General features: G+C 58.2%; 3 protein-coding genes across 6 annotated transcripts; 1 reads left to right on the forward strand and 2 right to left on the reverse strand.

Moving 5' to 3' along the window:
* The first annotated feature begins 767 nt into the window (after positions 1-767).
* Positions 768-19,439, forward strand: NECAB3 (N-terminal EF-hand calcium binding protein 3). 4 transcript variants are annotated; one of them, XM_045162639.1, is made up of 13 exons: positions 770-1,001; positions 2,998-3,022; positions 4,525-4,633; positions 5,586-5,611; positions 5,785-5,882; positions 16,202-16,338; positions 16,627-16,745; positions 16,867-16,946; positions 17,050-17,103; positions 17,620-17,732; positions 17,850-17,980; positions 18,463-18,554; positions 18,633-19,439. In XM_045162639.1, exons 1-13 carry the CDS (start codon positions 774-776, stop codon positions 18,648-18,650), a joined length of 1,230 nt encoding a protein of 409 aa, XP_045018574.1. In that variant the 5' UTR covers positions 770-773; the 3' UTR covers positions 18,651-19,439. The 4 variants fall into 4 exon arrangements, with proteins under 4 accessions (XP_045018576.1, XP_045018574.1, XP_045018577.1 ...); XM_045162640.1 differs by having other exon boundaries at positions 772-1,001; positions 17,903-17,980; XM_045162641.1 differs by lacking the exon at positions 18,463-18,554 and having other exon boundaries at positions 768-1,001.
* ACTL10 (actin like 10) lies at positions 6,764-8,529 on the reverse strand. Its single transcript, XM_045162643.1, has one exon. The coding sequence runs from the start codon at positions 8,247-8,249 to the stop codon at positions 7,098-7,100; it is 1,152 nt and encodes a 383-aa protein (XP_045018578.1). The 5' UTR covers positions 8,250-8,529; the 3' UTR covers positions 6,764-7,097.
* On the reverse strand, positions 11,253-13,014 carry C14H20orf144 (chromosome 14 C20orf144 homolog). Its single transcript, XM_006075759.4, has 2 exons — positions 12,626-13,014; positions 11,253-11,704 (listed from the first exon to the last, which is right to left on the reverse strand). Exons 1-2 carry the CDS (start codon positions 12,752-12,754, stop codon positions 11,297-11,299), a joined length of 537 nt encoding a protein of 178 aa, XP_006075821.3. The 5' UTR covers positions 12,755-13,014; the 3' UTR covers positions 11,253-11,296.
* Positions 19,440-21,115: the final 1,676 nt, after the last annotated feature.

A 21,115-nucleotide genomic window follows, 5' to 3' on the forward strand; every position in this document is an offset into this window, starting at 1 on the left:
CATTCAGTCTTGGGCTTTATTCAGGGGGAGAGAACTGGTGAGTCTGAGGAGTGATGCTCCCTTTTTATATTTTAAAAGCTTCCTCTGGCTGCAGCGGGGGATGATAGATTGAAGAGGGGGCCCCATGGTGGGGGAGGGAAGTCTAAGTTGAGCTTGAGAGTGGAGGGTGACTGGCAGACTGTCCACACGGATCTAGCATGCCCTTAGGTGGGCTTTCTCTGAGCCAACCCCTTTTTTAAGCCCTCACTGTCAGTCCCCACGACAATGTCTTCCCTTACTCCCATTTTGCAGAAGATAAGACTCACAGGGGAAGGTGCTTGCGGGTTTTGCCCACCAGGTGGCGCACCCGTGCTTCCGCAGTTCACTGGACCCCGTAAAGATGTGGGGACCCGCCCTCAGCGGGCACGCGCAGGCCTTTCCCGTCCTGTTCGTAGCTGTGTAATATTCCACACCGACCGTCATTCGCTCAGCCCGTCCCCGGGAGGGAGTGACCCCTTGGGTGACTTCTCCCCAGTGGCTGCCACCCCCGGAGAATGGGGAGTCGCAGAAGTGCATTGTGTTGGGGTTCTGCATCGCGCGGCTCTTGCCACCCTAAAGGCTGGAGTTTGCTCCCCTTTTCCAGACGGGGAAGCTGAGGCCCTGGAGGCGGGCGGGCGGGCGGAGGGCCGAGCTCTAGCGCTGGCCGGAGCTGGGCGGGGAGGGGGCCCTCGGCGGCCCGCCCGGCGGGGGCGGAGCTGCGGGGGGCGGGGCCCTCAGCCTCCGCGCCGGCGCCGATGGGCGGGCGCCCCCCCTGCGCGTCCCCCCAAGTCCGCGGCGGCGGCGGTGGCGGCGGCGTCCAGAGCCCGGAGCCGCAGCCGAGCCGGAGCCAAGCGGGTGGCGGCACCATGGCGTGCGCGGGGCTGCTCACCGTGTGCCTGATCCGGCCGCCCGCGACCGAGCCCCCGCGACCCCCCGCGCCCGCGCCAGCCGCCGGGCCCGCCGGACACGCGCTCTTCCAGGACGTGAGTGGGGAGCGGGCCAGGGGTGCCGGCGCTGTGGCCCTGGGGGTGGTCATTCTCCCGCGGGGTCGCTCCCGGTCTCTGTGGACAGCCTCTCACTGCCTCTCCTTGCCCTCGCTCATTCTGATTTTCCCCGTCCCCGTGCCCATGTGTCTCCGTCCAGGTTTGTTGGGGTCTCTGCCTCGGCCTCTGGGTCCCTCTCACGATTTCTCTCTTGCTCTCTGTTTCCGTGTGTCTCCCTTATCTTTATCTCGCTGCCTTTGTGTCCCGTCTTCTGCCTTGCACTCTTTTCTCTGCTTATCTCTCCTTGCCTCTGGTTCAGTGCCACTGCCCCCGCGGCACCCCCCTCCCCGACCCCAAACCACCCCATGTATGTGTCTGGCCGGGTGGGGGCTGTCAACTCTTGGTCACGGGAGCGGCCATGGTGCCCGTCTCTGGCAGCCCCAGGCTGGACTGACCAGGCAAGGGGGCCTGGGAGAGGAAGCAGCCCCCCACCCCCGACTCCTGACCTAGTGCTGACCCCGGACCCCCTCAGATCCCATCCAAGGGCTGTGGGATCCCAGAGTTGGTTGGTGCTGCCCACACTCACCCTTTGTGGTCTGTACACCTTCCCCTTGCCTGGCAGGTGGCCCTGCAGCCCTTATGAGCACCTACCTGGAGCTCCCTGGCCCGGCCTGGGTCACTCACCTGCACCCCTTCCCCACCTTTCACCCCTGTGCACAGCCTGTCCTGTTCCTCTTGCGTCCCCACTCCCAGAGGTCCCTTTCAGGTGGGAAAGGCTGTTCTCCTGCCCCCTCCCCACTGTCCCTAGTGACTCAGCACCTTGGCCAGAGCCCTCTCAGCTGGAAGGGACCTGACCCTTCCATTTCCCAGATGGAAAAACCAAGGCCTGGAGGGTTAGGGATGTGTTCCAGCTCACACATGGAGGCAGTGGTGCACTAGGGTGTGGCCCTTGATGTCCTCAGTGTTCACTTGGAACCCCTCCCTCTCTCTCAGCCCCCACCCCCACCCCCAGTATGTCTGTCCTGGCCAGGCCACCCTGGCTGGCTCTGTGACCCCGAGTGAGCTGGTGGCAGCCTTCTGTGAGTCAGGCTTCAGGCCAGGGAGTACATTCATCCCCGAGAAAGCAGCCCGAGGGGAGGGGCACTCTGAATCTGGAGCAGACCAGGGCTCTCTGTCCAGGCTTTGGCCTGCCCCTCCTTGCCAGACCTGCTCGTGCCCTCTTTGCTGGGTTGTGTTGGGTGACCAGGGAGTCTCTGGTCCCTAGGGGTGACGGGGACCATGTCTGGACTCTACTTGTGCTACCTCTGTTGTCTTTCCTGTCTGTTTCTCCATAAATACCATCTGTCCACCCTTGCTTTCTGTGCCTCTTACTCCCCTTGCACGTACAACACACACATATGCACATGGGCCTGCCCAAGACCCTTGTACTGAGTCGGCCTCATAGGAAGACCCAGCCCTGGAAGGGTTAACCCTGGGCTGTTCCCCGATATGTTACTGAGTAAACAGGCACCCACAAAGGAAGGGCTAGCCACTGCCTGCATGGCAGGGTCTCAAGAAGCTGACAGAGAAACAGCCTGGAGTGGGCAGAGTCTGGGACGAACCATGCAGAGTTGGGGTTCAGGTCTGGGATGGGTGCCCGGGATCTTCCGGCCGCATCTTGGCCCGTCTCCCCACCTGCCTCAAGCTGGGACCGTTCCAAGGGCTGATGTATCAGAAAGAACTCAGGATCGACTCGGGTGTGGGAGGTGAAGGTGCAGAGAGCCAGCTTGGAGCACCCCCCCACAAGGCCAGGCCCTGCGGGAGAAGGGAGCAAGCCGCGGGGCCTGCTGTGCGCTCTTCCCCTTGTTGGAAAAGGCCCTGGAGGGCTGAGCTGGGCAGGGGGCTGGGACCAAGCTGGGCAGGAGGAAGGGAGATGCAGGGGGCAGGCCGGCCAGCTGGGGCTCTTTGGAGCTGGGGGGCGGTTCTGGGCTCCCAGCTCTGCCCTTTTGTCCTCTAGGTTTTCCGCCGAGCAGACAAGAATGGTGAGTGTGGCTTCCCCTGAGTCCCATGCTGGGGGTTGAGGGGCATCAGAGAGGCTCTGGGGAAGGTTTGGGGCACAGTTGAGAATGGAGAGAAATCTTGAGAGGACCCGAATCAGAAGAATCAACCCAGGTGTCCTTCTCAGAGGAAATTTTTGTTTGAATCCAGTTTGGCAGGAGGGAGAGTGGAGGAAATGTGGTTTAGCCAGAGGCTGGAGGTGGGGGCTGACTTTCACGCAGTGTCCTGGCCTGCGTGACCTCCTGTTTTCCTCACCACTGCCAAAGTCTTCACCCCATTTCACAGACAAAGGAGCCGAGGCCCAGAGAGGTACAGCAGGCTGCTGGAGGTGCTGGGCCTTGAACCCGGGTCTATGCGATGCCTGGTTCCAGGCTTCCTCTGTGAGGGGCTTGGAAGGGTGTGGTCATGGAGCCAGGGCTGTGGGGGATTTTATCGTAGATTCTTAGAGAGCTCAGTAACTTTCCATATTACCAACCACCTGGTTGCAGGGAGGGCGTGGGCGGGACAGAGCTAGGTCCAGGGAGTCAGCTCCCCCGATGCCCTGAGTCCTGGGCAGTCTCAGATGCTGGCCTGGCAAAATCTGGAAAGCTAAAGCATGAGCCATCAGGGGACCTTGCAGGCAGGTTGCTGCCCACGGATGACTCAGAGCAGCCCACGGTGCCCTGATGGGCCAGTGGAGGGTCTGAGCTGAGACCACCTGTCAGCTTTGACCTCACCTTCACCTGGCCTCCTTGAGAGAGGACTGGGTCCTCACCCCTTGCCTCTTCTCCCTGGGTCTCCTCAAATTTGTTTCAGCTGGTTGAGCAGGGCACGTGGTCTCATTTGGCTCACAGCATTCCGTCTGGGGAGGGAGGCTCAGGCTCCACTTTCCCACTCCATCTGCTTAGAGACCTCACAGGCCAAATCCCCAGTGCTTCTGGCCAGTGTGCTCTTAGGCTCTCAGCCTCTGTGATGGGGAGGCAGCCTCTGTGATGGGGAGGTCTTTCCCTCCCGAGCCAGTCTGCTGCTTCTTACTGGGGCCCTGCTCTTAGGAAGATCTCATCTGACTCCCTGCGGCTTCTCTGTGAAGGGCCTGGGTCCAGAGCACGGAGGTCCCCTCCACCCAAGAGCCATGTGGGCAAAGACCCAGCCCTGGTTCCTCCAAGTGACATCTAGGCCCTGCCATGATCCGACTGTGCCCCAGGCTGTTGTTCATTTATTTCTCCATTTGGCAAACATTGAGTCCCTGCCGAGTGCCACATATGCACTGCCTTGTCCCTTGGGTGTCTGCAGAGTGGGCCCTGTTGCTTGAAGTGGGCACCTCTGGGGGCCCCAACCCTTTGGTCCCCAACGGCCAGGCCTTCTTTCCAGCCCAGAATCCCATTTCACTTGGCTGGGTGGTTATGAGATACTGCGAAGCCTTCAGGGGGCCTCCACTGGGTGGCAGGGGTGCAGCCAGGGCTCAGAGATACTGACTCTGCTCCCTGTGCCCACCCCCACCCCCCAGATGACGGGAAGCTCTCATTTGAAGAATTCCAGAATTACTTTGCCGATGGGGTTCTCAGCCCTGGGGAGCTGCGAGAGCTGTTCAGTGGTGTTGATGGGCATCCTGCTGAGTGAGTATGGGGGTTGGGGTGCACACGCCGTGTGTAAATGTGAGCCCAGGCTGTCCCTGCTCTACTGTGTCCCCTTCTTGCTTGGGTTCCTTATGGAGGATTGGGGGAGCACGGGGAAAGGAGTGCCAGGGCTAAGTGCCAGCTTTACCCGCCTACCTACCCCTTCCTTGGCTCCAGTCCTGCCCATCACACTGCTTCCAGCTGGGACCCCAAAATAGCCAGGCCTGAATCACCACCTATGGTTCAGCCCACAGGTGCCCCCCCCCAATACTCCCGCTTCCTGCTGAGCGACCAGCGGATGCCTGGGGACAGCTGGGCCCTGCCTGCTCCCACCCATGGATGCAGGTGCTCCCACATCTCCAGGCCTTCGTGCGAATTTGCTTGCCTTCTCCTGCTTCCTCACGTGGGTGCACACGTGTGTGCAGCTATCCGTCCCTCTCACTTCCCCCTACTCCCCTCTCCTTAAAAGAAATTCTAGGCTCCCATGCACTCCCATTTTCTGAGGCTTGGGCCAGACCTTTGTCTGCACTGCTGCTACCTTACCACCACCAGATACGCCAAATTCCTTGTCCTTCAAAGCCTAGGTTAGGGAGCCTCTCTTCCAGGAAGCCCTCCCTGACCTACAGATGCTCCATGCCTTTTCTGCGCTTCCACAGACCTGACTTCTCCTTCCCAGATCTAACCACTCCTCTTTGGCCTGTGTCTACATCTGTCTCCCCCAGCCTGAAATCCACTTGGAGGTTGAGAGTGGGACTGAATTTTCCTCCTTAGACACTGTTTGGTGGGCTGGTAGTACCCTGTCTCTGTCCACTGAGCAGCGTAACGTGGGGTGGAGTCAGAAGCCGCCTCCGTGTCGGGCTGAGCTGGGGAGGGAGAGGAAAGGACCGCTGGCTTCAAAGTCAGTCCTAGTTTACCAGCAGGGTCTGAAGGACGCCTTCTCTTTTCCCTGCAGCAATTTGGAGACGGAGAAACTGTGCGGTGAGTAGGCCCATGGGGGTGTTTGTCTCCTGGGCATGTGGGTGTTGCTGGTGTTCTGATGGAGCAGACTGGGCTGGTCTCAGAGCATAAGGCCTGGTTGGCTGCTGGGGAATTCTAGGTTGTAAATGGGGGGATGTACCCCAGGAAGCTTTGAGTATCTCCTCTGCCCTCAGACTACTTCTCTGAACACCTGGGCGTCTACCGGCCTGTGCTGGCGGCGCTGGAGTCGCTCAACTGTGCTGTGCTCACTGCCATGGACACCACCAAGCTGGTGAGTGGAGGGGCTGATGGTTGCGGGGGGCGGCAGGATGAGGGCTAGGGGTGTCTGCTGTGCTGTGGGAGCCTCCATCATTGGACTCAGGGCTGTGGGGCTGGAGGCCTGGCTTCCACTTTCTGGCTGTGCATCTTTACCTCTCTGGGTCTCAGTTTCCTCATCTGTAAACTGGGTATATTAATAGAACCCACCTCCAGACATTCATTTTGACGATTAACGGAGAATGAAGGTGGAGAGTTGTGTCTGTCTTGCTCTCTCTCTGCCTGGCTCACAATAGTCACTTCACATGTGGAGCTGCTGCTGCTTTTATTACTGACCAGACCTGATTGTTGTGGGGTGTGAAGCCCAGCTCCCAACAGGGATGGGTTGGGGGTAGGGCATGCTCACACACATCCACAGGCCCATGCTGGTGTGTAGAGCTCGGTGGCAGGGGGTGGGGGACAGCCCGAGGGCATGTGTGAGTAGACGGGCATGTGTGCACCATGCTTGTGTATAGTATGGACACGTGCACACAGAATAAACAGTGCTCACAGCCAGGGCTCCAGGCCCTTGGATGGTATTTTTAAAAACACCGAAAGCTACCCTTCCCTTTCTGTGTTCCTTGTAAGAGATGTCTCCACCTCTCTTTGTCCCGTAGCTCTGAGTGAGGGGGTGAGGAGGGAGCAGTGAGCAGGCTTGGGATTGTGCCTGACCTCATTTCTACAGAAGGAGAAACTGAGGCTCTTTGTGAGTTAATGATCAGCTGAGGACAGGGCTTCCCCTTCTGGTTGCCTTCACATAGGGTCGAGTAGGTTTTCTAAGGGTCACCTTTGGGGCCTGGCACAGGATAGGGATCCGAATGCTACATGATGAGGGGTTGGTATGCTATGATGACTTCCATATCTGTGGCCTGGACACCAGTAGGGACAGCACCTTCCTTGTTGCCATGGAAACAGGGCCTGGGGGTGGGCAGCTGTACTGGCATTCTCTGAACTGGCACTGGTTAGCGGGGATTTACACTGCAGCTCGAAGTAAGAGCCCCAGGGCTCCTGACCACCCCTTCCTGGCCTAGAAAGGGGTAGAAGGTGACCCATCACCACACGACTCTGCCAGCTGTAATCACTGAGGTTTTTATCTGCCACTCAATGCCTCTGACAGCTGCGCTCAGCCTGCCGAGCATCTGCCTCTGCAGCGCCCCCTTTTATGGCACCACCCCTTCCAGTCCAGCAGGACTCAGTGGAACACTTCGTGCACCAGCCTGGATCCACATTCCTGATACATGGCCCGGGTCATCCAGCGGCACTGGAAGGTGCGCAGCGAGGCTACCATGGAGCCGCCCGTCCACACCGCTGTCCCGCGCCCAGGCTTGGCCACCAGGCTCGGCTGCAGCGTCCCACAGCCATGCCGCCGGCATTGGGCCTCCAGCTCCCGCTCCAGGCGCTCAGGGAAGCCAGGGAAAAGCGTGGAGCCGCCGGCCAGCACCATGGTGTTGGCCAGCCGTGTCCGTAGTGTCGCAGGCACCCTCTGCAGTGCTCGGAAGGCCAGGATGGGCAGGCCCGGCTCAGCCTGGCCTAGCAGACCCGGCTGGAAGAGGGGTTCTGGGCAGCAGAAGCGCTCGCAGCCAAGGCAGACAGAGCACCCACTGCCTAAGGAGAAACTGACTGGGTGGTGGCGGGCAGGATTACAGAGGTCACCTTCAAAGTCTAGCGACACGTAGCAGCAGCGCTTCTTGAGCTGTGCGATGATCTTGTGGGGCAGGGCCTGCAGTCGGTGATCAGGCCCTGCTGCCAGCAGCAGGTCCCGCAGGTAGCGCGACAGGGTGCTGCCAGCCACATCCAGCCGGAAGGTGGCCTTGTGCCACGAGTGGCCTGCATAGACGGGCGTGGCGTGGCACACGCCTGCGCCCGCCTCCAAGGCCAGCCCGCTGAACGCGCCGACGGAGCAGAGCGCCAACAAGGCGGTGCTGGCCAGGTGGCACGCGGGCACTGCCAGGGCCTCGAACAGCAGCTCGGCCACCCTCTCGCGGCCCACGGGCGGCGCCGACGGGGAGTTGCTCACGAGCACTGGCCACTCCTCCGGGCACACCCGCAGGCCGCCCACCAGCAGGCGCTCCCACAACCCTTCCAACGCCTCCCAGTCCACCACCACGCCGTGCTTGATGGGGTGTGCCCGCGCCACGCCGCCCGCCAGCTCGCAGCCCGGCGCCCCGGGCAGCACGGGCCGGTCCCAGCTGGGCACCAGGCTGGAGCTCTTGAGTACCAGGCGTGGCTGCTCCTCTCCCGCGAAGCCCGCCTTGGTGAAGCCGGAACCCTGGTCCACGACCACCGCGACGTGGCCCAACGAGGACAGCCGGCGGACTCGGCGACTATTGGACAGCGAAGCCATCTTCCGGCCGGCAAGCCGTGCAGTCAAAACCTCGGCCCTGAAGGCTGGGACCCCTCAGCTGGCCTCGATGGAGGCCCGCCTTTCAGCTCGAAGCTCTACCTCCTGGGCCCACGTCCCCCGCCTTTCTGGGCTCAGTTCCTCTGGTCCCGAGGTCCCACTCTTCTGGCCTGAGGTCTCTTCAGCCCTTGACTTGGCTCCGCCCCTGGGCCTGAGGCCCGGTCTCCAGGACCCGCCTCAGGGCTGCGGCTCCGCCCCTCTAAGCTCTTGCTTAGATGAATGATGAGAGGGGTGGACCAAATCCTTGAAGAGATTGAGAAGCCTCCAGGAGCAGCTCTGGGAATAAAAGGCCTTTGTGGCAATGTTATCCAGACATCTGTTACCCTTGGGAACCCAGGAGTCCAGCCCGACCCTTGCGCCTCCAGCGGTCTCCTGGCACTTCTCAACTGGGCATGACCGAAGTACTGTGGTTCCTAATGGAGGTGGGAGGGGGTGGTCAAAGAAGCAAGGAAAAGAACTTGGATTGGATTCATTGTGACCTCAGTTCTCAGCATCTGTTGTGCTTCCATAGCCTCTATCCAGATGAAAACGCCCAGACCCAGCCTGTCTCCCGGGACAGGGCCAATGGTAATGATTTTGACATTAAGGGATGTGGCCTCAGCCACCCAGCTGTGCTCAGTGTTTATGCTCAGTCGTGTCCAGCTCTTTGCGACCTCATGGACTGTAGCCTGCCAAGCCCTTGTGTCCATGGAATTTTCCATGGAAGAATACTGGAGTGGGTTGCCATTTCCTACTCCAGGGTATCTTCCCAACCCAGGGATTGAACCTGCATCTCTTGAGTCTCCAGCGTTCTCAGGCGGATACTTTACCACTGAGCCACCTGGGGCCAGCACAACCAGTTTAATTGCTTCCCCAAACCACTTTGATGAGCTCTGGACAAACGTGCAGCCTCTCTCCAAGAGCAAGCTCTTAATCATGGATCTCCAGCCACTCTGAAGATCTCTGTGAGCTTAGCTTTCAAGGGCCCAGGTAGCCCACAAAGGGATCCTACCTTCGGGGGCTTACAAACATGTGTCTGCATTTGTGACTCAATTCTGAGGCTGCCTTCACTGTGTACTGAGTCCGAATCTCACCCTGGGCTCAGTTACTTCCTCCAAAAGGTGGTCATCCCCCAACACAGGAAACAGGCCATGTCATGTCTCTGCAGAGTCTCTTTTTTCTCTTTAGGACCATTATGGTTGCAAGTTGAAGACCTATTCAGGTGAGCTTAAGCTAAATTACAGATTTTATCACAAGAGCCTTGTATGTTTTATATCTACTAAGGGCAAGACTGAAAGCAGGTTTTAGGGAAAGACTGGAAGCAGGGTCTGGCTGCCAGGCTGTGGGGGACTCAAGAGGTGCATTGGGCTCTGCATTGTGTTTATATTCTTCTCAAGACTGGCTTCAGCCTGTGCATGTTCCCATAGAAAAAATTGTCTCCTACATTTCCTGAGGAGGAGAAGGGGACAACAGAGGGTGAGATGGTTGGATGGCATCCTTGGCTTAATGGACGTGAGTTTGAGCAAACTCCAGGAGATAGTGAAGGACAGGTAAACCTGGCGTGCTGCAGTCCATGGGGTTGCAAAGAGTCGGCCATGACTGAGCGACTGAACAATAGTTCCTGAATTACAGACCCAGGGAAGGAACTGATAGGACTGGGCTTGGGCCTGTTGCTTATGCCAGGAGATGTGGCCACATTGAAGAAGGTGGTTACCTTGATTGCAACCATGTGGATGGTAGGAAAGGGTCAGTTCTCACAAAGCAGCGGGGGAGATGTGACGGGTAGTGCGACCTTCAGCCTGATGCAGGCGATGTGATGTTGACACTGACAAAGTGTACCTTCAGGAGAAGTTGTACCTGTGGTTTATAGTGAGCTGGGACCTTCACCCCTCTGCATTGCGCCCCCCTCCCCAAAGGGGCATTTTGAGATTGGTCGCCAGCGGAAAGCAGGCTGCAGGTTTGGCATGGCTGGACGGGACAAGGATGACTAGGGTCTGGTGCTGGGTTTGGGACCCAGGAGTGTGAGAAGCAGCTGGGTCCTGCCCACAGAAAGCGTGCCGGGCCTCTTGTGGATGAACTAGGGAGGTGAACCTTGAATCAAAGACCACAAGGGGCAGTATGGCCAGAGCAGGAGTGAGAGTGGAAGTCATTAAGAAGCCCCAGAGGGCAAGACTGGGGCTGGGGATCTGGGCCTGTACATTCCAATAATTTTGGGTGTTTCTCTGTGGGCAGTGGAGAGCCAGTGTGAGCTTATGAGCAGAAGTGTGAATTGCCCTATAGATAAGTGGTTTGGAAGAAGCCTCTTTGGCTGCAGTGTGGGGAAGAGGATGGGGTGGGGTAGGTGGGGAGATGGTGATTGAGGTGCCTTGGGGGTCATCAAGCACAGTGGGGTAGGATTGAGGGGTCAGAGGACCAGGGACCCCAGTCTGTCCTCCTGGGTGCTCACACAGGCAGGATGTGAGTCTAAGGCTCAAACTATGCTGACTCTGGACCTTCTCAGTTCTTCCCCACAGTGGTGGCTTTTTGCCTGGGACTTTCCCTCAGTTAGGAAAGATTTGAGTGCTGGAGACTCTTGGACTTGCCTGGCCTCTGCTGGAAGCAGGCCCCTCCTCCTCCTAGCGTGGCCAGGCCTAACTTTGCCCAAGCTCTCTTCCGTCGGATCTGCAGACCTGGTGGCGGGAAGTGACCCCGGCCAGGAGTCGCAGGGAGAGGAGAACCCTCGCTCCATTGTGGTAGGGTGCTCCCTCTCCAGGGCGGCACAGGGGTTCTGACACTTGGGTCAGAAGAAAGAAGAAACCAAAACCAGCCTTGGCCCCAGGCCACGGCCATGGCTCTGCACCCGCCCCCCGCCCCCACGCCCCCCATTCGCCTTTTCTTCCCTTCTTGCTCTGGGCCTCAGTTTCCCCGACCCTGTCTCGACGCCCCGAAGGTTCAGACTGGGTTACAGACGCCAGCGTTGCTATGCGCTCTTTATTGGGCCGGACCAGGGTACGGGGGTCCGGGCCAGGCACTCAGGGCCGCGGGCGGGGACAGCGGCGCCGCTTGCGCGGCTGCTCCTCGGCGGCCTCGGCCTCGCAGTCGGTCTCGCTCTCGGTCAGCAGGCGCGTGTAGAGCCGCTGCCAGCCCTGCGCCGCCTTGGCCCCGCCCCCGGGGCCGTCCGCCGCGCGGCGCCCCTCCTCCTGCAGCCGCGCGTCCAGCAGCAGCAGCAGGACGAGGATCTTCTTCATCTCGCGCGCGCGCGTGCTCTCGCGCCGCTCAGCGCCGTCGCCAGCTCCTCGCAACATGGGTGCCGCCGCCGGGGGCCCCGTGGGGGTGTCCGCCGCAGCCTCGCTCGCCCGCTCGGGCCGCGCTCCGGGCCCCGCCGTCGCCTCGGCTAGTTGCTGCCGCTTGTCCAGGGGGAAGAGCAGCACGATCTTGGTCTGGGGGTAGGGCAGGGGCGTGAGGGGAACGAGCTCCGCCCGCCTGCCTACCGAGGACCCTCACCCACCCGGGTCCTGTCTCCCAGAAGCCCGCCCTCTCTCGTTTCCGGGGTACCCGCTGTCCTCCCAGCCTGGGTAAGGGGAGGTGGGGGAGGCAAGCACCCTTCTCCATCTCCCAAGACCCCTGCCTCCCGCCCTGGAAACCCTCACCCACCCCAGGCTGACTTCCTGAGACCTGACTCCGATCAAGTTTATGAGATTCCCCTGCCTGCGCTTCCAGCCTTGATGCTGGGACCCTTTACCCACCCCGGTCCCGGCCCAGGGCCTCATGCCTAGTTGAAGAGAGGGGAAAGGAACATGTTTTGAAGCTGGGGAATGGAAAGCGGGGGATAAGGGAACTCCCTGTGCCCATAGGCCCAGTGGCAGCCACTAGGGCTGATTCACCGTGCTGGGACTTCCACCCATCTGTCCCGGGTTGGGAGAACCGTCTCCTGCACACCCTCCTAGGCTCCCAAGTCTAACCCACTTCCTGGTTTCTGGGATACCTGTTCTCCCTTCTGGGTTATTAGGACCCCATCCACACCCACGTGGGTTCCTGAGACCCTCGGCCTCAACAGGGGTTCTCTAATGCCTTCCATAGGGGCCTCCCAGGTGGCGCTAGTGGTAAATAACCTGCCTGCCAATGCAGGAGACAGAAGAGATGTGGGTTCCATTCCTGGGTTGGGAAGAAATCCCATGGTCAGAAGAGCCTAGTGGGCTACAGTCCGTGGGCTTGCAACCAGTCAGACACAACTGAAGCCGCTTAGCACACACATGCAACCCCTTCAATTCCCTATGTGGCTAGACCCCCAGCATCCGCTCCTGCCCACCTACCTATCCAGGTCCGCCAAACCCCACCTGCCCCTTGTTCCCTGGACTCACACTGGGCTTTTTCCACTTGAGGTGGTTGAAGAACTGCCGTTTGCGCCGGGCCTTGTCCATGTCAGGTGGCTTCTCCTTGCGGGCCTGCTTGGGCACTTTGGTTCTCTTGTGGGAACTGTTGTTTCCCATGGCAGGGCTGGTCACCACTGGGGACCCCAGCACATGCTGCCTCTGCCCTGCCCTCTGGCTGGGGGCCCCCTGCCCTCGCTCTGTCCCAGGGACCACATTGTGACCTCATGGGTTGACCTCATCAGCTCCAGGCTCCGAGCTGCTCCTGCCAGAACCCACAGATGAATCTTGACTCCATTTACTCTGTATGTGACTTCCGGCCTTGGTTTCTCAGTGTAAAACTGGGCTAAAGATTAGTGAGGTGATGGCTTGTAAGGTGCTTAGTGATGGTGGTGTCTCAGTCATGTCCGACTCTTTGCAACCCCATGGACTGCAGCATGCCAGGCTTCCTTGTCCATCACTATCTCCCAGAGCTTGCTCAAACTCATGTCCATCGAGTCAGTGATGCCATCCAACCATCTCATCCTCTGTCGCCCCCTTCTCCTGCCTTCCATCTTTCCCAGCATCAGGGTCTTTTCCAATGAGTAAGTTCTTCCCATCAGGTGACCAAAGTATTGGGGCTTCAGCATCTGTTGTTCCAATGAATATTAAGGGTTGATTTCCTTTAGGATGGACTGGTTTGATCTCCTTGTTGTCCAAGGGACTCTCAAGAGTCTTCTCCAGCACCACAATTCTAAGCATCAGTTCTCTGGTGCTCAGCCTTCTTTATGGTCCAACTCTTATATATCTATACATGACTATTGGAAAAAAACATAGCTTTGACATACAGACCTTTGTCAGCAAAGTGAAGTCTCTCATTTTTAATGTGCTCTCTATGTTGGTCATAGCTTTTCTTCCAAGGGGCAAGCATCTTTTAATTTCATGGCTGCAGTCACTGTCCACAGTGATTTTGGAAACCAAGAGAATAAAATCTGTCACTGTTTCCCCATCTATGCCACAAAGTGATGGGATTGGATGCTACGATCTTAGTTTTTTGAATGTTTTAAGCCAGCTTTTTCACACTCCTCTTTCACCCTCATCAAGAGGCTCTTTAGTTCTTCTTCACTTTCTGCCATTAGATTGGTATAATCTGAGGTTATTGATAATTCTCCTGGCAATCTTGATTCCAGCTTGTGAGTCATCCAGTCCAGCATTTCACGTGATGTATTCTGTATATAAGTTAAATAAGCAGGATGATAATATACAGCCTTGTTATACTCCTTTTCCAGTTTTGAACCAGTCTGTTGTTCCATGTCTGGTTCTAACTGTTGCTTCTTGACCTTCATACAGGTTTCTCAAGAGACAGGTAAGGTGGTCTGGATTCCCAGCTCTTTAAGAATGTTCCAGTTTGTTGTGATCCATACAGTCAAAGGCTTCAGTGTAGTCAATGAAGCAGAAAATTTTCTGGAATTCTCTTGGTTTTTCTATGACCCAATGGATGTTGGTAATTAGATCTCTTATACCTCTGCCTTTTCTAAATTCAGCATCTGGAAGTTCTTGACTCATCTACTGTTGAAGCCTAGCTTGAAGGATTTTGAGCATTACCTTGCTAGCATGTGAAATGAGTGCGATTGTATGGTAGTTTGAACATTCTTTGGCATTGCTTTTATTTGGGATTGGAATGAAAACTGGACTTTTTCTAGTCCTGTGGCCACTGCCGAGTTTTACAAATTTGCTGGCATGTTGAGTGCAGCAGCTCTTTAACAGTATCATCTTTTAGGATTTGAAATAGCTCAGCTGGAATTCCATCACCTCCACAAGCTTTGTTTGTACTAATGCTTCCTAAGGCCCACTTGACTTCACACTCCAGGATGTCTGGCAGACAGAATAAGCAAGAGCTACAGTCCCACATCCTCCAGGACGAAAACCACAATCACAGAAAGCTAACTAAAATGATCACATGGATCACAGCCTTGCCGTGGCAAAGGGACTTGCGTAACTCAGTAACACTGTGACAAAACATGGTCCACTGGAGAAGAGAAGGCCAACCTGCTCTCGTATTCTCCCTTTGAGAACCCTGTGAACAGTATGAAAAGGCTTCGTGGTGAGGAGAGAGGAATTTCTGTGACCTGAGTTTGTACTCTGACACTCGTGTGACCTTGGCCAAGGTAATCCACTTCTGTAGGCCTCAGTCTTCTCATCTGCAAAATGGGGTCAGTGATGGTTCCTGTAAATTACTATGAGGATTAAATGAAACTGCTTGGAAACAGGGCCTGGCACGCAATGGTGCTAGTGTCAGCCAGGTTCTTTGTAAGCAACAGAGACTGATCAGTCGCCATAAGCACTAGAAAGGGAATTTATCGGACAGATTTCAGGAAGCTCAAAAAATGGCCAGGAAGTCCAGTGGCTCGGAGAAACCACTGACCCGTGTGAGAATGAGAGGTCCCAGCCACCACTCTGTCTGCCCGTCTGATGGCTGAACTGAGGCAGGTCACAGGCGGGAGACAAAGCTGCCTCTGAGGCCCCTTGGGGAGGGGTCACCTCAGCTCTCTGGGACTCCCACCCTGGACCGAGTGTGTATATGGGGCTGAGGGAGGTGTGGGTGAGGAGACCCTCAGGAAATCTATGACTGTTAGATGTACAAGTGGGCAGGTTTCTTGTTAGTATTATGTTTGACTAAAAACAGTGGCAGTGTGGCATGTGGGATCTTAGTTCCCCGACTGACCAGGGGTTGAACCCAGGCCCCCTGCACTGGGAGCACGGAGTCTTAATCACTGGACCACCAGGGAAGTCCCGTGACAGCAGTTCTTTATGGAGAACTTATGTACCAGATAGCAGGCTGAGCCCTATGTAGGAAATAACTCATTGGAGCCTCTCAGCAGCTCAGTGAGACGGCTGTTACCACCCGTTTTATAGGCGAGGAAGGCACGAGGAGATGAAGGTAGCTGGGGAGTCTGGGCATTCCGATTGGGCAGCACAGGGCCTGGCAACGCTCGGCCTCCTTGTCTCTGCCTGCCTTGGCAAAGGCTGGGGGAAATGGCAGTGTAGACAGGGATCAGCGCTGGGGTATGTGACTCACTGTCTTGTATCTACAGCTTCTAGTAAGAAGTGCTCAGTAAATGTGGGGTGCGTGGATGAGTGATTGAATGAATGGATGAATGCCAAGATTGTGAGCTTGGGGCCAGCTGGTGAGTCTGGGGCCATATCACACCATTTTGCCTCATGTGTCAAAATTGCCTTGGCCCAGCCCCTACCCACACCCAGTCTAGCTATGCCTGGGGCCTTACTGGCTGAAAGTGGTGGCTCCAACAGGGACGGGGCCTTGAGGCCCAGAGAATGGGACACGCTTCTCTGGGCATTGGCCTCATCCCTCCTAGTGAGAGGCCGGGCCCAGACAAGGATGGGGTCTGGGGTTTGCTTGCCCCCCGGAGTCTCCGGGCCCTGTTAATGCCAAGTCTGCAGGCCCTCTGCTCTTTACGTTGCCACTGGTGCTCTGATGGGTAGGGGGTGGGGCGCAAGGGTCAGCTCCCCATTCAGAAATACATGCTTGGAGCCAGGAAATGCCAACCATGCCCCCCTCTTCCCCAGGAGTATGAGCGGGCCTCCAAGGTAGACCAGTTTGTGACACGCTTCCTACTGCGGGAGACGGTGAGCCAGCTCCAGGCCCTGCAGAGCTCGCTGGAGGGGGCATCAGACACTTTGGAGGCCCAGGCCCATGGCCCGCGGTACGTGAGGCGCTGGGCCACCTGCACCTGGACCTGCGGGTCCAGTTCATGAATGTCCATTATCTCCATGTATCGGGTCCCTCAGCTCCCATCACATTCCACAGTTCTGGCATCCCGGAGCCCAAGTTCTTGTTCTTAGGGAGGGAGGTCAGGAGAGGGTGAGAAGGCGTGGCTGGCTTTGGCAGCTGGACCTCAATGTCCTGAAGCTTGGGGCCAGGCCTGTTCTGGGGCCCCAGTGCTTGGCCCCATGGGTCTGGGAGCAGTGGACTGACCCTCCACTCCCCTCAGATCAGATGAAGAGAAAGTGGAGGTGCCGAGCCGGCCCCGAGGCAGCCGGCGGGCAGGGCGCAGGGCCCTGCGGAGTGTCAGTCGGTCGTCTACCTGGTCTCCTGGCTCCTCCAACACAGGTGTGTCTGCGGCGGGGTGGGAGGGCACGGTATCCCCCGGGGCCCCAGCGTTTGCTCCTCCACTCGCCCTCAATCCATCCCGAGAAGCCCCCAGCCTGAGGGGCCTGTGCCCGACCCCCAGGGCAGAGCTCCGAGGCTGAGATGCAGTGGCGGCTCCAGATCAACCGCCTCCAGGAGCTCATCGACCAGCTGGAGTGCAAGGTGAGCGCTGTGCGGCTATCACCCTGTGGTGGGGGAACTGTCTGGAACCCACACAAGGCAGGCTCACACAGGGGACCCGGCCCACGCTCTGCATCCCTCACAGGCCCCCCGGCTGGAACCCCTGCATGAAGAGGAGCTGACCAAGGGGCCCAACTCGGTGAGTCTGGGAGGGGCAGGCAGCTGGCGTGGGGCTGGCGTGAAGCAAGAAGGTTCATGGGGCAACCCACCCCTGGCTTCTGTCTTGTACATACAGCCCCTTCTCCAGGCTTGGCCCAGCCTTTGTTCCCCAGGCCTGGTGGGCAGGTGCGGGGTTCTGGTTGTTGCTTCGTGACTCTGCAGCACTCTGTCCCTCCATGGGCATCAGCGTCCCTTGCCTACAGTTCTGAAAGCTGGGTGTGTGGAGCAGTGTGGACAGAAACTGAAGGGGGCAGTTGGAAGCGGTGCGGTGCCGCAGGAGAGCCGGCCAGTGGCTGGAGCGAGGCAGTAACCGTGGCAACAGGAGGAGGAGGAGGATGGAGCCAGGAATGCTGGGGGTTGCGTGGGGGCAGGAGCCCGACCTCAGGGCTGGCTGGGTCTGGTGCAAGCCAAGAAGGGCAGGGCCTCCTGAAGGCCACAGCAGGCCCTCACCCACTGCCCCGCCCCGCCCAGCTGACCAGGCCGTTTCTCTTGCCAGCACATCCTCGTGGCCCAGAGGCAGGTGCGGGTGGCAGAGGAAGCCCTGCAGGACTTCCACCGTGCCCTGTGCTGCTACGTGGACTTCACGGGGTCCCAGAGCCACTGCCTGCAGTGAGTCCTTAGCTGGGTGGTGGCCAGCCAAGGTGGGGGGTGGACGGGCAGGGAGGAATGCTGGGATGGGTGTCCTGGGCCAGGACTCTCATTAGACACCCCTGGTGAGGCGGGTAGGGGTGGTGGCAGCCCAGGCCTGGCCTGGCCTGGCCGTCTCTTTGGCCCTGCAGTGTGTCTGCCCAGAAGATGCTGGACAAGGCTTCCTTCACCCTGTACGAGTTCTGGCAGGACGAGGCTTCCTGGAGAAGGTAGGAGCGGTGGTCTGACGTTTATTGTGGGACCTCGAGTGAACCACGCCTGGGTTCAAGTCCTCTCCTAGTCACTGGCTCTGTGACGTCAGGAGAGCTACCTAAGCCCTGAGCCCCAGTGGCCTCCTTTTGAAAATGGGAGTGATGCTAAGTCCATCCTCTTGTCACCCTTATGAGCTGGCATGTAAAGAACTGAACACAGTACCCGGTGCCAGGTAGGTGCTCGGTGCATACACACAGCTCCCACCACGCCACACCCCACGCCACGTGCCTTGTGTGTGACTGCATGTAATCCTCATGGTATCAGTGGACACTGCACCCCCATTTCACGGAGGAGAAAACTGAGGCTCAGAGCCACTACGAGGAAGGACCGAGATCCGAAACCAGGCAGCAGGGCCGGGCGGGAGTGGGGCGCTTCTAACCACATGGTCCCGGTCACTGGGACCAGCTCTGGCCTCGGTCCCCTCTGCGGCCCTCCCCAGGCACCAGCAGTCCGCTTGCAGTAAGGCCTTCCAGCGCATCCTCATTGACCATCTGCGGGCTCCAGACACCCTCACCACTGTGTTCTTCCCAGGTGGGCAGTGGCCACCAACCCTCTGAGGAAGGGCAGTGGGCACCTGATGGCCTCTGACTTCCAACCTCTGACCCGCAGCCTCCTGGTGGATTATGAATAACAACTGAGCCTGATCTGCACAAGCCAAGGACCCCAGAGCCCTGCCTGCCTCCTCCTGGAGCTTCTGGACTGGTCAGCTCCACAAAGCTCAAGACCAGGACGCTGCCACCTCCATAATTGGGGCCTGGCTCTCAGAGCCTCCCAGAGCCAGCTGGTGGAGAGTCTCACAGCCCAGGGATCAGAGACTGGGCTGCTTGCTTCCTCTTTCTTTAACAGTGTGTTCTATTGCTTATAGCTTCGGCCTCTGAGATACTCTGGCCTCAGGAGGCCTGGATTCTGGTCCCCTCTGCCCCTAACTTGCTGTGTGACCAGGGCAGGTCCCTTCCCTCTCTGAGCTGGCCTGGGGCTGTCTGGCTACCTAGTGGGTGCCTGCTTTCTTCTTGCTGTTTTGGGACTAGGCTTCTGCTCTTCCCCAGCCAGCAGCAGAGCCAGGGCTGATGCTCAGGAACTGTCCTCCACCCCGCCCCCGACCTCGATCCCCAAGACTGGGCTGGATCAGTCTGCTGTGTGGGCAAAGGACTGGGGGTCCCCACCCCCTTCCTGGGCCGGCAGGCTCCTGACGCTTTCAGCACCCGTGGCTGCACCAGAGCCCTCCAGAGGATCCTGGATTGGTTTGCATGTTATTTGCATATTATTTGCATGCTTATTCCCACCCATACTCAGGGCACTATGGGAAGCCCCAGGGTGACCTTGCTAGGTAGCAATAATTTGGGCCCAGAGTCACCTGCTGCCCCCAGATACCTCTGAACCCCAGCCCAGAGGCAATAAAGGCAGTGGTCACCTCTGGCATTGCTTCCATTCTCTCTCTCTCAGCAAGGAGGCCTGGTCCCCGTGCCCGTGGAGAGTGGGGACTTAATCACGGCCAGTCCAGGTTCCCTCAATTCAGGACCTTCTCACTCCACAAAGCCTAGTTCTGAAATCTTTCCTGGGAAAGGAGAGTGGACATGGGCTCTGCCATAACCCCCCTAAAATCCTGGGGGTTCTAGCTTCACCCCCTTCCTTTACCAGCAAGGTGTGGTATGAAGGTGGGGGCAGACCACAGAGCCCTCTCAAGGCCTAAAGAGCATGGCTGACCCCTGTGAGAAGACCTGTCCCCAGACAGAACCTCCCCCGCCCTTCCCGGCTGGACTTGTCACCAGCCCTGCTGCCTGACAGCGCCAGAGGGCAGTTCCGGGAGAATACTGGATGAGTCAGTCCTCCAGCTACATGGACCTCCTTCGAGCCGTCCTGAGGGAAGGGACTTGGGGCATGGAGGGAGGTGAACGACATGAAGAGGGGTGGGAGAGGGCTACCCAGGTCGTGGGCTCTAGCGGGGAGGCACATGGCCGCACAAGAGCACAGGTTGGCCTCTTGACCTGGTCTGGAGGGTGTGGGGTCAGGAGCATTTAGGCAGAAGAAATGTACAAGTTGAGGTTCAGAGAGTGGGGAGAGTTTGCCTCACTGAATGGAAGGGAGCCAGAGGTGGGCTGAGGTCAAGGCCAAGGCAGGGAGGCAGCCGGGCCTCAAAAGCACTGCATCTTGCGGAAGCTGCGGTAGGTTTTAAGGGGTGGCTGACCAGTGGGCTGAGTGCCATTTCACCAAGGCACTGGCTGCCCTGCTGGTGCCAGTCGTGGCTGGGCACTGAGGCACAGCCAGGAAGGCAGTTTGGACGGTGCCAGCTCAGGATAGATGCCATAGGGAGGTTTCTCTCCAGGGATCCCTGTAGGAGTTCAGACTTGCAGGGACAGACAGCTGCTCCCACTGGCCTAGCTGCCCAGGCCAGGAACCAGCACAGGGGTCTCTGGGGGCCCCTGGCCAGCAGGCTACCACACTTCTGGACTCCTGGCAGTTCCTAGAAAGTGCTGCCAGCCCCTGAGTCACTCAGGTCTGGGTGGCTGGAGGAGGGTCAGGGTCTATCTTGTTAGAGAAGCCCATCTAGGAGGAAGTAATCTGGCTGTCTGCCCAGTTCTGATTCCTTCTGTTTCCTCCACGAAAACAGCACCAACAGCAAACCCTCAACACTAAAAACTTCCCATTGCCTTTGAACCAGGATGCTGAAATTCTTCAGCTCAGGCTGACATCTCAAGCGGGTGCCTGCTTCACCCTGTGATGGAGTTCTGAAGTTAACACCTTTTTTATTTAAAAACAAGAAAAAGATGGGTTGCATCCTTCCTCCCTGGCTGAACGTTTGGAGCGGGGAGGGTCGGGCGGGGGAGGGGAGGGTCAGTCCTGCAGGGTCTAAGGCCGCTTGGAAATGGTGATGTTGGGTTAGAGCTGTGAAAGATGAATGTGGGTCTCCAGACAGAGGTGAGGGATAGACAGGCAGGGAGAATGTTCCAGACAAAGGGAGCAGGAGGAGGAACAGTGGCGTGCAAGGGATAGGAGGTGGGCAGGGAGACCAGGTTAGCCGAGATGGAGGGGGGCAGGGAGACCAGGTTAGCAGGGATGGGAGTGGGGCAGGGAGACCAGGTTAGCAGGGATGG

The sequence above is a fragment of the Bubalus bubalis genome, chromosome 14 (genome assembly GCF_019923935.1).
Source record: "Bubalus bubalis isolate 160015118507 breed Murrah chromosome 14, NDDB_SH_1, whole genome shotgun sequence".
Lineage (NCBI taxonomy): Eukaryota > Metazoa > Chordata > Mammalia > Artiodactyla > Bovidae > Bubalus > Bubalus bubalis.

Excerpts from the sequence above, each read along its gene's own strand:
- NECAB3 (XM_045162639.1), top strand. The coding sequence starts at position 774 with ATGGGCGGGCGCCCCCCCTGCGCGTCCCCCCAAGTCCGCGGCGGCGGC. Across the intron at positions 16,339-16,626 it reads GCCCAGGCCCATGGCCCGCG|ATCAGATGAAGAGAAAGTGG; the intron begins GTACGTGAGGCG and ends CACTCCCCTCAG. Across the intron at positions 17,981-18,462 it reads GACGAGGCTTCCTGGAGAAG|GCACCAGCAGTCCGCTTGCA; the intron begins GTAGGAGCGGTG and ends GGCCCTCCCCAG.
- ACTL10 (XM_045162643.1), bottom strand. The coding sequence starts at position 8,249 with ATGGCTTCGCTGTCCAATAGTCGCCGAGTCCGCCGGCTGTCCTCGTTG.
- C14H20orf144 (XM_006075759.4), bottom strand. The coding sequence starts at position 12,754 with ATGGGAAACAACAGTTCCCACAAGAGAACCAAAGTGCCCAAGCAGGCC. Across the intron at positions 11,705-12,625 it reads TCAAGTGGAAAAAGCCCAGT|ACCAAGATCGTGCTGCTCTT; the intron begins GTGAGTCCAGGG and ends CCCTACCCCCAG.